Consider the following 15748-nt stretch of genomic DNA (forward strand, 5'->3'; position numbering starts at 1 on the left):
GTTTTTTCCTCTAGCTGTCTCAGCAATGCCTGGGCCTGGGCCTCGGAGGGCATGAGATCCACAGCGGACCTGCATCAGTGAGTGTGCCCCCCTCCCACCCTGGCCTTACTCCAGCCCCAAGGAGAGTCACACATATTCAAAGGGGTTGGGGCACAAATATTCCACTTCAAACTTGCACTGAATTGATGTGCTATAACATGCCATTTTATTTCCCTGGAAAGTAATTGGGAAAGTAGATATAAACCCTAAGACAATGATTGTATGTCTTTATGTTCTATTTCCAGAAAACTTGGGAAAGCAATTGAGTTGGAAGCAATAAAACCAACTCATCAAGTCCTGAGTATGCAAGAGAAAAAGAGGAAATCGGTGAGTCAAAGCTTTTCTTTTCTTCCCTGTTTAAAGCAAGATTTCTGTCTGTGGCCAGTGGAGGAAAAGGTGATCTAAAAGTGATCCTAGCTCTTAGGAATTTAACATAAAAATAATCAAAATCACACTTCCAAGATTTATGATCATGGCTGTTTGTTAGTGCTTTATTTAAAGTAGTGGAAAAGTGACAAATACTTCATCATTCAAAGACAGACTATGAAAATAAAACAAATTATGATAAAGGCAAGTAATAGAATACTATGCAACCATTAAAATGTTATTATAGAAGGCTGAGGATGTAGGTCAGTGGGAAAAGAGTACTTGCCTAGTGTGTGCAAGGCCCTGGGTTCAATCACCAGCAACAAAAACACAAAGAAATAAAAAATCCTATTATAAAAAAAATTTGATCACATGGGGATTTGTTCACAATGTAGTGTTGAATAAAAAAGCAGGATGAGAACAATCTAACAAACAATATCATCTCAATTTTTAGGCTATGCTATGCATACACACCCAGAAAAAATCTGGAAGAATCTTCCCAAAATGTTAATAAGAATTACCTTGAGGTGAAATTACTGGTTATCGCTATTTCATACTTTGTACTTTTTGTAGATTTTTTTTTCAGTTTTATTTAATCCATTTGTAAACAGAAGAATATGAACACAATTCATAAAGATGCTTTTCTTATCATTCTTGGATTTTGTAAAGATGATAATAGAATGCAGTCCTCAAATATTCTTAAAATTGAAAAAAAATGCCAATCAACTCCCTTGGGGCACCTGGTCCTCTTGTAGGGTATCCTTTGGTCTTCCCATAAGCCTTTCCTTCTGGATAGTTTTGTTTGTGGTCCTTTCTCTTTGTGTATCTTACATGTGTTAAACTCCTTGGGTTATGTTTCCAGGCCACATCAATGCCACATTAATAAATTGCTTTTTGGCTCTGTTGGGGTGGGATTTGTGAATGCTCTGATGAAAGAGAAATAATTTTAAAAATGTTTAAATTCTAACTCACTTAACTGAGTTAGGAAGTAGAATTGATGTTTCTGTGTACATACACATGTTTTACCAGACTGGATGTTCTACCTAGGGCTAGGGTGATAGGTAGAAATTTACGAGAATTATTAGAAAACAACATCATCATCCACCTTTGCAAATCAATTTAATAAAAACTAATCACTAAGCTATATTTCATTAATTACAAAATATACTTTTACCATATGATAACTAAATTTCTGTAGTACTTATTATAAATTAGGCATAGAGTGATGACAGTTTATCACAGGGCTTTAGGTAGCTGATGTCATGACCCCCAAACTGCTGTTTGTTGTCCTCTTTTTAGCATTACCCGCCACCCGCCACACACCCATACTGTACCCCACCTATCTGTCCCAGTCTCACACAAAAGATAAAAGATTAGATTTTATCTTTAAAAGTGAACTTGTTCCACATTCCAGTCACATCTGTAGGATCAAAAGGGGTATAGTGCATAAAACCATCTTCATTCCATTTGTTACAATAAACCCTGTATCCTAAATTTAATCACCTGGGGAAAACAAAAGCTTTGCATTTGTCAAATCTCAGAGTGGTTGAGAGATAGCTGGTATGCTGAGTCTGTGGACCAAGAAAAAAGATTCCACCCTAATTTATATCTGCTCTCCCTGGGGCATGGCCTAGGTCCACTGTCATCATTATTATCACTGTACCTTTTTTCAAAAGTTAATTATGATTAAGAATTCAATCTTCTTGAAATTAAAGCAGTAGTCACATGAGGAGCAATGGAGACATTTATTAAACTTAGCAGTGCCAGGACTGTACTGGCTCTCATGGTGCTGATGTTTTTGCCACATGGATTGATGTTAAAGAGGATGTGATGGGACCAGCAGTGACCCAGCCTCTGCAAGTGCCTATTCCACACAGTTGCACATATGAATATGCTTTTCACATCATTATAGACTGGAAATCATTACTTTTCCAAATCCTGCCAGGAGCCACTTGACACAGAGATAAGAGAGTTTGGCTGCTTTCCTCAGGAAATGTTTGCTACAGGATTTTGAAACCCAATGGATTGTAAGAGTGATTGTTCCAGAATTAAATCAGCACTATGACTGTCTTAGTTTAGGTTGTTATTATAAAAATAGCATAAACCCAGTGGCTTCGAAATAACAGAAATTTACTCGTCACTGTTCCGGAGGCTGGGAATTCTGAGATCCAGGCACCAGCACATTTGGTGTCTGGTGAGAGTTCACTTCCTGGTTCACAGACAGCCATCTTCTTGCTGTGTGCTCACATGGCAGAAAGAGTAATAGACCTCTGAATGCCTCTTTTGTGTAGAGAGACACAATACCTTTATTTAATTTATGTATTTTTATGTGGTACTGAGAATGGAACCCAGTGCCTCACAGATAGGAAAATGCTCTACCACTGAGTCCCAAACCCAGCCTTGAAGGCCTCTTTTGTATGGGAACCAATCCATGCAGGAGAGCCCCACCCTCATGATCAATCAAGTCCTGAAGTCCTCACCTCCAAATCCCTTACATTGAGGGAAAAGTGCTCAACCTATGAATTTAGGGGGTACATGAATATTTAGTCCACAGCAGTGACTAAATAAGAAGAAAGCAAAACATTTTTCTATTTTTCTCTTCAATAGCTTGATAATGAAGTTGAAAAGACAGCAAATCTTGTTATCAGCAACTGGAATCAGCAAATTAAGGCAAGTATCCACAAATATCATTTGTATAACCTTAATTTTTCAATACTGAAGCTTTTCCTTTTTACACAGGCATCATACCATGTTCTAGTGCTGCTAAATGCTAACTGCGAAGAAAAATGTTTCTTCACCTGAGTTTTTATACAGACATGTCTTTCAACTAAGCCAAAGAAGAGCATGGCTGAAAATATGATTATTCATATATCACAACAACCCAGTGTAGTATATGACCTTGCCTTGTCCCATTTTACACATGGGAAAACTGAGATGGAGAGCTGAAGTTGTTTTTCCAAGGGTAAAAAGCTGGTTAATGGTTGAACCAAGAATTCTTACAAATTCTTGGACTCCAGAGTCACTGCTCTGTCCCATTACACTATTCCTACTATCTCTCTGTTTAATTTGAAACTCAGGGCACATGACAAACATCATCTGAGTTTGGGATTTTCATTGGGAGAAGGGTTTTGGTGATCTTGACCTCATTAGGGTAGTGAATGTCAAGTGAAATGCACATGTCAATTTCACAAGAAGGTATAGTCTGTTTTCTGTGCATAATACTATACTAAGATATGATCCTTGTTTTCAAGTAATTTGAAATTTAGTTGGCTAGATAATATATGCAGAAAATAGTGAATGAATTCTAAGGAGAGGAATACTGAACTGATGTGGGAAGCTTCAGTATACCATTATAGGTTCTTAACAGAGAAAATGGCAGATGGAATCCATATGTACAGATTATTCCAGAATAATCTGGTTAACAGAAGCTCATTTTAACTAGGAAGGATAAGAAACTAAGAAATCTGCTAAGAAAACCCAATGATATCCTTTGAGAGGACTTGTACTTTAAGAGTTTAAATTTTCCTTTTGCATCTCCTAAGTGTTAGTGCCCAGAAGGAACATTTGCAAGTAAACAGTTCCTGGTGCCAAATGACCAGAGATGCCCTCAGAAACAGGTGGCCTCATCATTGCTTCTGAAGCTTCTGCTGACTCTGAGGACTCCACAGACTAAGGACATTAACAAGAAATATTTGAGATAAATGAATTTCTATACCCACAGTAATTGTACTGCTCAAACAAAGCTCATAAAAATCACTTTTATAATAAATCTCTAAAGGTCTCAGAAAAAGTATTCAGTCATTTATTTTAAGTTCTGCTTTTGATTTTTCTGAACTCTTTTTAAAAAGATTTGTTTTTATAAACCAATTTTCTTTAAATATTCAGCTTTCACAGGAAATCTAATACAATAGACCAAAAGCCGGAAAAAAAAAAAAAAAAAAAAAAAACACTCTGAAGCTACAATTGCTTCCAAGAACCAAAAAAAAAAAAAAAAACTTTTATCATTTCCTAGTTTCTACCAAGTCATTTTGCTCAACAAAATGATTTTATTTTTTCATGAAGAGTAATAGAAATTAGAAAACATAAAATTCTCGAGCTATAATAATTTTCTCTCCAGTTGCAATTCAAGAAACTCAGCATGTCAATAATGAAACAGTCTCTTTTGGAAACTCGAATGACAAGCCTCTTGCTTCATGCTCTCATTCATCAGCAGCCATGTGACTGACAAAGGTGGGGGGGGGGAAGTGCTATGGGTTGCTTTTCCTTGAATGTCCTTTTGTTGAGCCTTCACATGTTTTGAGAGAGGTAGAAGGCTGTGCCTCTGATTCCGAAGGTGAAACCCAGGTTTCCTCCTTTATTATCCATGTTTGTAGGCCTTGCAATCTTGAGGTAAAAAGCCAAATAACCCCTCAATCGATCCAGTTCCTGAACAGGTTGACTCCAACTCAACCCAAAATCTGTTTGCTTATTTTCTCTCTGAAGCATCATCTTTCAGCCAAGGTCAACTGTGCAGAAAAAGAAAGGGTCACCCGAATCAGAGCCCATGCCAAGCTTTGATGCATCCACGGGGCAGGAGACATGGAGTGCTTCTTCCTTCCCCACCTCTCCCCTCACTCCCCACCTGCAACAAACACAGGACATTACACAGGATGCCGGGTATCAGACAGCAAGGTTTCCAGTGATGCTTAAACTTTAAGACAACATTTTACAATAATCTAAGCTGTGGCCCAGCTAAGATTCTCAAAAGAACAATGCCGGTGGCCTTTTGCTTTTGTTGTAACTTCATATAGTAAAGCCACGCTAGCTAGGACAGTGTTCTGAAGGCTTTCAGAGACCTCTCTTGATTGAGCAAAATGTTGAGTGCACCCCATGCAATGACCAAGTGCACAGTGGTTCTCAGAGCAGAGTGTTCCCTGCTGTGATATTTTAGGTAGATTTTGAGAAGAGGGAGGGAACGAAGAACTAAAATTACACAGTGGTTCAAGCTAGCATTTGAACATGCCTGGTTCAAAACAAAAGAGCTTGGCTCTGGATATTCATTTCTGTTCCTTTTTATCTTGTCTGTATGTTTTTGACTGTAGGCTAAGAAAAAATTAATGGTGAGTACTAAGAAGCATGAAGCACTTTTCCATCTTGTAGAAAGCTCCAAGCAATCCATGACTCAGAAGGAGAAGCAGAAGGTAAGCGGGTGTGGGCGGCTGGGTGCATGTGGCTTGGAGGCAGGTTTCCTGCCCTGAGCTGGGAACACAAGAACTGACTGGTTCCTTCCTCTGCATGGACTCTCTGTAGAGCTGAAGGTTGGCAAGGCATGAGAAGGGTCTCCAAATCATTCTGGGCCCATAAATATTCTTGGAAGATATTATTGACATCACAGAGTAGGCCAATAGCTTAATTTTTTTAAATAAAGAACTCTATTAAAGGACAGGGGTTATAGCTCAGTGGTAGAGCACTTGCCTCACATGCATGAGGCACTGGGTTCGATCTTCAGCACCATATAAAAATAAATAAATAAATAAAGATATTGTGTCCATCTACAATTTAAAAAAAAAAAGAATCCTATTAGTAGAAGAAAAAAAAACCCTCAGGTCACACTCCAAGTAAGTAAGAAATATATATACTTTATATATGTTGGTAAAGATTAATGGTACTTTATATATATTATACTAATATGAACATTAAATAATTGGATTTTTTTCATATCTTGCTGGATAACCCAGTTTTTGCTTTTAATGTGGACAATGGCATGCTTATAACCAGGAGGAAAATAAAGTATCAGCTCTGCTGTTTTTGTGGTTTTTCTGGGTAGCAACATAAGTCTATAGGTTCCTGGGAGAAATATTTCTAAAAGATATTAAGGAATGACATTGATCAAATTATATTATGTTCATGCATAAATGGCATAATGAATTCTACTATAACATATAACTATAATGCACCAATAAAAATAAATTTGAAAAGAAAAAATATTTTAAAGACAAGTGTGCATTTTTATGTGAACCCAATCAAAGATGGATAATAATTTTGCAAATCCACATGATTTAGGCCCATGCCAATGGCCCTTGGCCCAGGACGCTGGAAGTGAAGAAAAGACCCTTGAAAAGACCATGGCATCTTCTCATGTTGCAGAATTCCTGCTTTTTCTCCAGGCCACTTCAGAATCCACAACTGTTCATATGTAGGCACCAATGTCTAGTCCTGCATTCAATAGGAGCTTGATAATTGTGTTCTTAGGCCAAAATGAACACAAATGATATTGAGGTGCAGGAATAAAAGCAACTACTTTCTGCCTGCACTCCCAGTAGGTCATCTTGCACACCTCACATGGTATGTGACCCAGATGAGAAACCTTTGAAATATTCAGCACCTTCTTCAGAAGACAGAATACCCCTAAGGAAATACAGGCAGCATTGCCGCAGTCCCAAACATTCTTAAAAGAAAATTGTCACTGCACGTAGCTCTATCATTTCATCCAAAGAGACTATTAGTTAAATAACTTAAATTCATTGTTAGCAAGATTTTACAAGGTTCTTATTTCTTCACATGTCAGTCTTCACAGTTTGAAGTCATAATAAGTGTTGAATAATGAGGCGGCTTTCAAGGAGGCTAACCCACAGTGTGCAAAAATGCTCAGCACCAGGATTTGTCCCAGGCATTCCAAGCCCTCATTAGGATCTATTCTTTATTGATGTCAAGTAATACAAAAAAAAAAAAAAAAATAGATTGCACAGTTGAATGCTGAATTTCCTCTTCCTTCCTTATTAGCAGCTTCTCTGGGAGGTGGAAGTCTGCAGTCCTCCCCTGCCTTCCAGCAGCAGGTCCTGCAACCATGACCTTAGCCTGTTCTTATACCACAAGACTCATCCCACCTCCTCTGCTTAATCGGGTGGCTGTTCTCTCGTCCTGTAGTGGGACACCTGAGGCAGCATTCATTTCTCATTTCAACAGAAGCATCTGTATCTCCACTTTGAGCGGTAGCTCTGTGCTTCTCAGCAATTCTTGCTGTTTTCCTGCTGAACAGTCCCTGTTCTCACCAGAAGCTGATGGAAGCCTCCATTCTCTTCCCGCCTCCATCCTCACACCCACACACAGCAGATTCTCCTGCTCTCTACCTTGAAGAGTGAACAGATGGCTGCAGAGCCACCTGCCTCCCCCAGAAATAGCATCTGCATATCCCCAGTACAGAGCCCTGTTCTTCCTGTGTCCCAGCTCCTGCCATCCTGCCTTTCACACACCCTCTGGTTTTCCCCCATCCCTTGAAGTGCCACCCAGGGATTGCTCCCAAGGCTTCCTCGCGCACCTCAGTCTATCCAGGCTGCTGTAACTCCTCCTCATCACCTAGTGTCCTAAACAACAAACATTTATTTCCTCACACTTTTGGATATTAGAAATCTAAGGTCAGAACGCCAAGCACCTGGTAGTGCTGGAGAGGGCCTTGTCCCCGGCTGCTGGCTGCAATCCTTTGGTTTCCTCCTCTTTCTACAGGGCAGAAAGAGGGTGAGAGAGACCTTGGGGGTTCCTCTTTTAAGGGCATTAATCTTACTCATGAGGACTCCACCCTCAAGACCTAACCACTTCTCAAAGGCCCTGCCTCCTAACGCCCTCACCTAACGCTACCACCTTGGGATTCAAAATTCCAACGTGAATTTGGAGACACACATTCAGCCATTGCACTTCCTGTCCTGGGACAGCAGGAAGAGTCAGAAGCCTTTTCATGACTCTGTTCCTATTCCTCTATTATCCTCTCTCCTTTTTTTACAGTAAGATTTATTTGAAGGACTGTCTGTGCTCCGTCTCCACTTCCTCGTCTCATCATCTTTGTCATTTCTAACACCCTAATCCAGCTTTCCCCACCATTTCACCCACCACTCAGAGTGTTCCTAATGTCCAAAAGTCCTAAAAAAAAAAAAAAAGAAAGAAAACAAAGTCTTCCTTGTTGTGAGAGCCAACGGGTACTTCCCAGTGCTGACCTTACCGAACTTCTTGGAAGTATTAAACATTGTTTATTTTCCCCTTCTAGGAACATTTTCTTCCTTTACCTTGAGCAAAAATGTTATTCTTGGTTTTCCTCCTACCTCTGGAAATTTTGTCTTGGGCTCCTTATGCACTTCCTTTTTCCACCCAATCTATGTATATTGCCTTTTCGGAGGATTTCTCTTACTCTGTTTAAATCTCCATTGTGTCTCCAGTGTTCAATGCAGTACCCTTGAGGTCCTGCAGTCAAATAGACTTTCAAGGATTCACCTACCATATCTATGCTGAAGTACCTAAATTTCTTATCTCCAGCTTAAACCAGTTTGCAAACTGCCTTCTGTCACCTCACATTCAACATCTACTGTCAGACCCATCATTTGTCTCTACCAAAGATCCTCTGTATTCCTGTTTTCTAGATGTTTGAATATCACCATCCAGCCATATCCTCCCAATTCTAACACCTAAGCCACCAAATTCTTGAGCTTGTTCACTTCTGTGTTTCTCCCTGCCACTGCTCTTTCCTGACCCACCATCATTGTTAGTCGGGATTCCACTGACTAGCAGATTGTGCTCTTTGCCTTTTGTGCTGTCTCTTCCTTTCTATCCCGATAGGCAGGTCAAGTTGACTTTTCTGAAACTCATTTATGATATGCCATTCTCTTCTTTAAAGCCTTCAGTCTTTCCAGTAGCCTCAGAATAGAGTCCTCATTCTGTTCTGTGGCCCTTAAGACCGTCCCTGACTTGACTGTGGGGACCTGTCAGCATCAGCTCACAAGCACTCTTCTCCCTCCCAGATTGTGTACTCCACTCTTACCAAAAATTTTGCCTGTATCGTGCTGTGCTCTTTTGCCTCACCAATTTCTACTTCCATTTTAGGTTTCTTCACATAGGGATCTTTTTAATTTTTTTTCAGCACCTACTATGTGTGTAGCTTAAGTGGTTTCCTAATTCCAAGACTAGTTTAGGTACCTCTCTTGGTGCCCCAGTGACACCTAAGCCCTTCTGTCAAACTGGAGTTCCTAGACCTTAACACACAGGGAGGCAGTGGCCCATGTGATCTAGAGAAAGAGCCCATGTTGTTCTCTTTTCTATTCCCAGAGAGAAAGAACCCATGACACATTGTAAACAATCAATAAATGTTCGGTGAATAAATGAATAAGATGTTTTTTCCAAGAGGAAAGAATAATACTGACAAATTTTAGTAAAGGACATGTCTTAAATAAAAACAGTAGTCTACGTTCTTTTTTACATCCATTTGGGGCTCTTTTCTATACATTTGCTATGCAGAAACTTGTGGTCATGAGTGCCATCATGCAGTGATGAATGTGAGTGGTCATCTCAAAAAGGACTTAGGGGCTGGGGATATAACCCTGTTGGTAGAGTGCTTGCCTCACATGCACAAGGCCCTGGGTTCAATCCCTAGCAACACACACACACACACACACACACACACACACACACACACAATCAAAAGCGACTTAGTTCTCACTGCAGGGTGTCTGAGCATTCTCCATAAGAATCTAAGGACAATGATTTAGCAAAGTACAGCCCTGGTACTCTTTGGGCTCTTTTGCTATATTGTTATCAGGTTAAAACTCACAAGCCATGTTTCTCAAATAGATGTGGTTCATTACACTTAAAATACAAAACTAAATGTGATATGTCCTTGTAGGTCATACATCACAGCTGAAGGACAGCTGAATAGCTAGCATATCAATTGGAATAATAAAGTGAGTGGTATTAATATTCAGCATTTTGGATGGATGTTCTTCATTATTGTGACATTAGACAAAATGTCCTTAAACATAAAAGGGTGGTTCTTAAAGCCTTTGTTTCTGTCCTTGAAATTCCTACACTGCTAAAATCAGGGAAGTTCTTGCTATTCTTTAAAGTGTGGTTTGAGGACTGTTTGCATAAGAATCATATGAGGAGGGAGTGAAGATTCTGATTTCCAAGTCCCAGCTTCTGCATCCGTATTGCTCCATGTGGAGCCCTGGAAGTTGCCGTTTTACAAGCATGCCATGTTCTAGGCATGCTAAAGTTTGAAAATCATTCATGTAATCAACTTGCTCATTTCTCAGAGATATGAAATTGCTTGTCTGGACATTTTGATCATCAAATTCAATTACTATGGTTCTGGAAGTTCTGTGTTACTTCAATGTACCAGAAGACGTAACAATAAAAATGGCAAATATTGGCAGGAGGGGACTCTTTGGGAAGCAATGTGAGAGGATACCATCTATCAAGGTGTCCCTAACTGGCAGTGAACATGGGGCCTGTATCTCAGGCTTTTCATTAGTAATAATTGCAGTCACCGGTGTTTTGAGTGCTCTGCTAGGTGTTGTGTGCCTTACAATGCATTGCCCATGAGTCCTCAAAGCAGCCCAGCAAAGCAGGAATTATCATCATCCCCATCAGAGAATGTGAAAATTGTGGCTTATGAAGACTAAGTAACTTCTCCTAGCCAGAACCAGAACTCTAATTCTGGAAGTCTGACTCCCAATGTCCACTGCTGGCTTCAAGATAGTCAGACAGGATGATAGCCAGCTCTATTCTAAAAATTATATAATTCCACAAGTCTCTACCTGTCTTGGTAAGAAATTCAAGGACCTAAAAGATTTACCAGATGAGACTATAGGATTTATTGGTAGATTGCACTTGTAAATTGGAGACCCTTGACCCGCATTGCTGATTTTCAAATGCACTGTCATTTGGCCTTTTCTTTGATTTGATAAATGCAAGCAAATCATTTCATATGTAAAGCCTCAATTTCTTCATGTGTAAAATTGAGGGTTTCATACTGAAAAGACCTTTTAGGTTTCCTTCTGGTTCTGCCATCTGTTTATTCTGGGAAAATATATTTGGTGTTGTCATTTATAGTTTTTTTTTTATAACTGAAATATATCATTAGGCCACATGTAATTCTTTTTTGGAATTACAAAGAGCTTTCATTAGTGTTAATTAATATGTGACAATGTGTTTTGCTTTAGCTCCTCAATAAACTGAAAAAATCAACTGAAAAGCTGGAAAAGGAAGATGAAAATTACTACCAAAAAAACATGGCAGGCTATTCTACTAGACTGAAGTGGGAAAATACACTAGAAAACTGCTACAAGGTACGTTGTTCATTCACATTTTTCTTCTTCCATGGAGCTTTGTGTGACCTTGGAAATGAAGGTCAGCCTGACAGTTAAAAAACCCTATTTCGGTCTTAGCTCTGGTTCTCATGTGACCTTAGACAAACCACATTGCCTCTCATTGTTTCCATTTCTTCATGGATAGAAGTACCAATAAACATTTATTGAGTATTATTACCCAGAGTTTCAGCTCCTAATTCTAAAGGGTCACAACAGCATTCAGCTAACTTTAAAAAGTTCTGTTAAATAAAAACATAACTTGAGGCTTCAATATTAGATATTCTGAATTGAGTTTTAAGGCATGAGAGCTGACCCATACAGTGATCACTTATGGAGTTTCCTTGTATGTTAGAAATTGTATGGGACTCTGGAGATATATAACAATGAATTAAATACTATCCTAACACTTTAAATATGCACCTTTGGGCCGGGCATTGTGGTGCATGCCTGTAATACCAGAGGCTCTAGAGGCTGAGGCAGGAGGATTGCAAGTTCAAGATCAGCCTCAGCAATTTAATAAGACCCTGTTTCAAAATAAAAAATAAAAAGGACTGGGGATGTAGATTAGTGCCCCTCATTCTAAACCCCAGAACAAGGGAAAGAAATGCGCCCTAGTGGTACAGACAGAGACATAAGAATGAATTGTGAGGGCTGGGGTTGTGGCTCAGTGATAGAATACTTGCCTAGCATGCATGATACACTGGATTTGATTCTCAACCCTGCATGTAAATAAATAAATAAAAATAAAGGTCCTCAACAACTAAAAAAAAAAATTTTAAAAGAATGAATTGTGACAAATTGTCCAACAAAAATAAATAAAAGATATCAACAAGAAAGTCACAAAATGGGGAATCAAAATCACCATTAAACATATGAAGAGATGCTCAATCATTTGACAAAATTAGGAAGTATAAATATCAAGTATTAACAAGGAGGTTAGAAGATAAGAATTCTTGTACCACTTTAGTGTATGTAATTAATGGTCTCTACTAACATTGAAATGTACACATACCCACAATACATCGGTTCCCCTTTGGGGCATATATCCTGAAGACACATTTACATTGTACCTCAAGAATAATGCATGAGTATGTTTATTACAGAATTGTCTATAATCACATGGTGAGAATAAGATTGTACACAATTTTTATTACCCACCAATAGAGCAGTCTTAAATGTGCTCTAAGTTGGAAGTAGATGAATACTCAGCAATAAAAAGTTAATTAAAACTATATTTAAATATGAATTAACCTAAAACATTATGTTGAAGAAAAGAAATATACCATTTATACAATCTGTAAATTTTTTAAAATTCTTGAACTCACACCCACACTATACTAAGTTTATATGTGGTATGTTCGTAAACATATACACATTGACTGAATCTTTGTGTGGTGGGGCAGGCAACTAGAGCTCATGGAGGATGGCCACACATAGCCACATAGCTTGTGGGTGGCCCAGGATTGAAACCCTCTTCAAACTCTACATATGAGTAGCTTAGCTCTCGATTTTTCAAGTCAACATAAATGTGACCAAATTAAATAATTATCAATCTGATAAGAACATGAATATTTTTGTTTTATATTTCCTCCATGTGTTTAAAAATTTTTTTTAAATGTTTAAAGCAATTGCAGTTTGAAGAAGTGACCTACTGGCAAGTGTCTGGTGCTCAGCATGGGTGTGTGTTTTGCTAGGTGCTTCTGTGTGCATCCTATTTTGTAGCCATCACAACAAGTGAGGACCATAATTTTATTCCCAGTTTATAGTTGAGGAAAGTGAAGCTGGAGAAATGAAGTAACCTGCACAAGATGGTTTGGGGATTCAACATAGGCCTCTGCACTATGCTTCTACCCTAGTAAGAACTGAAAGAGGGAAGGATATAGGTTAGCAGAAACCGATGGGCTGCGTTTAAATCTTGCACATTTCAACCACCTTCAGTGTAAGATAGATGTAAAGTTAAAGGAGAAAGGAGGAAGTGAGGGAGAGATGAAAACTTGGCCCAAGCCGGGCATGGTGGTGCATGCCTGTAATACCAGCAGCTCGGGAGGCTGAGACAAGAGCATCACAAGTTCAAAGCCAGCCTCAGCAACAGCAAGGCACTAAGCAACTCAGTGAGACCCTGTCTTTAAATAAAATATAAAATAGGGCTGGGGATGTGGCTAAGTGGTTGAGTGCTCCTGAGTTCAATCCCCCCGCCCCCCCCAAAAAAAACTTGGCCCAAAGATGGGAAGAAATGAGAAGAAACAGGATCCTGGCTGCCCTTGCTTATGCTGAGCAGGCTATAGGTGCAGATGATGAGGAAGGGCCAGGCATCTCAAGCCTAACTACCTACTGAAGTCTGGCTCTCCAGCCTGGACTCTTCCCTCCCAAGAATTCCAAGACTTCCCAGTGAAGCTGGAGCTTCCACAAAGTCAGCTTCCTCTGACAGCTCTGTTAGGAGAGAAATTGCATCTCCCACTCCATCTTCCAGGCACTCTTCAAGGGCTATGAGAAAAAATCTGTAAGCTCAGCATCTCCATCTTCCCTTGGCTTCGACCCATGTCACTGCAGTGAGCCACAGTAATGGTTCTCAGCGGGTAGAGTGGGCCTTTGAACTGTGTCAGGTATCCCTGGTACTAGCCTCATCATCCAAGGCTCTCACTAGATCTTCCTTACCTCGGTTTCCTTGACTCCTATTAAAATTCTCCTACTCTCCCCTTACCTCTATTCAGCAATCCTTATTTTTATATTGAAGCATTATGAAAATTATCTTCTCTTCTTACAAAGTCATCCTGATGGTGACATGATATACATTCATTTACTTTTCAAAAAGTCTGCTGAAGTTGAAGAACTTGAGCTTGTTTGTTGTTATGGTTGTTTTGTTGGAATCCAGATCAGGTGGAGTAGCTCCTGAAAGTCATAATCTCCTTAAGGAAGAGCAGGACGTTTTTCATGCTTCTTGTGTCCCAGACTTTTGTGGCTGCTGTGCTGGAGGCCGTCAGTATCACACTCCCTCTCCCGTTGGTTGACACAGCTCCTCTCACTCGCCTTCCCTTGAGCTCCCTTCTGTCTCCTGAGTGCCAGCCCACAGCCACCGGACCCAACTGGAGTCCACCTCTGTCGAGTCATCCTTGTTCCATCTAACCCCAATAATGCTGCCTTGACTTTGCATTTCCTTGACTTACGCCCACTCAACCTTTACCAATGCGTCATTGACTCACCTACCTTACTCTATGTCTTCTGCATCTTTTGTATATTTCCAAACTCAAGAGTAAAATGTTAGATTCCTAGAGAGATGAAGTAACCTGCCCAAGATGGTTTGAGAATTCAACATATAAAAACAGGCTGAATTCATTAAAGGAGAATTTCATTAAAAGTGCAAGTGATAGAAATGGGACAATTAGGGCCTCTCAATTCTGTTTATTTATTTATTTATTTATTGGTCTTCTTTCCCTCACCATTCTTCTGTAAAAGTTGAATATAAGAATTCAATTTAGAGTCCTAGCAAGTATCCTATTACCTCTTGCTCTGAGTTTGTTTTGGAAATTTTTTTCAGAGAACACTTATTAAACTCTGTTCCAGGAAGTTTACTCGATGTTTTTGTCAGCTTTTTTGCTGCTGTGACTAAAGGATCTGGCCAGAACAACTGTAGAGGAGGAAAAGTTTATTTGAGGGCTCAGGGTTTCAGAGGTCTTAGTCCATAGAAGACCAGCTCCATTCCTCGGGGCTCAAAGTGAGTCAGAACACCAAGGTAGAAGAATGCGGCAGAGAGAAGCTGCTCACATGATGATCAGGAAGCAGAGAGAGAGACTCCACTTGCCAGATACAAATATATACCCCATAGGCATGTCCCCCAAGGAACCACTTCCTCCAGCCACACCTCACCTACCTCCAGAACAGACTTCTCCCCTAAGGAAGGGAAACCAAACGCAGAATCCATGGAATGAGGAAGTCCCATCCCTTTGATATATCTAAAGTTTTCTTTGTTCTTTTGCATTCTTCTCCCTTTCTTGTTCATTTCCCCTCATCCTGTATACGTGATCAGAGACAGGTGGGAAGGCTAAAAGGTGGGAAACAGGTGGGCTGGAGGGGCCAGGGTGGAGTGATCTGGGCAGGAAGCGGGTGGGGGCCAGGGCAAATCAATTAGCAGTTCCCTGTCAGCTCTGGAGTTGCTTCATTAACAGCTCTTTAGGAGGGACAGTTTAGGAAGGGCTCTGGGGAACCTTGACATTTCAATCTCACAAGGTGCAGACTAC

General features: G+C 39.9%; 1 protein-coding gene across 4 annotated transcripts in view; it reads left to right on the forward strand.

The window, feature by feature from the left end:
- Positions 1-15748, forward strand: part of NOSTRIN (nitric oxide synthase trafficking) — a 56683-nt gene that overhangs the window by 24734 nt on the left and 16201 nt on the right. For 3 of the 4 annotated variants that reach the window (XM_081260472.1, XM_081260474.1, XM_081260475.1), the window contains 5 exons: positions 15-77; positions 285-366; positions 3013-3075; positions 5487-5585; positions 11367-11492. In XM_081260472.1, coding sequence (XP_081116598.1) covers positions 15-77; positions 285-366; positions 3013-3075; positions 5487-5585; positions 11367-11492 — 433 coding nt within the window. The remainder of the gene's footprint in view (positions 1-14; positions 78-284; positions 367-3012; positions 3076-5486; positions 5586-11366; positions 11493-15748) is intronic. The other variant, XM_081260473.1, reaches the window with a different exon arrangement.

The sequence above is a fragment of the Spermophilus citellus genome, assembly GCF_964194105.1.
Source record: "Spermophilus citellus genome assembly, chromosome: 11".
In the NCBI taxonomy this organism is placed as follows: domain Eukaryota; kingdom Metazoa; phylum Chordata; class Mammalia; order Rodentia; family Sciuridae; genus Spermophilus; species Spermophilus citellus.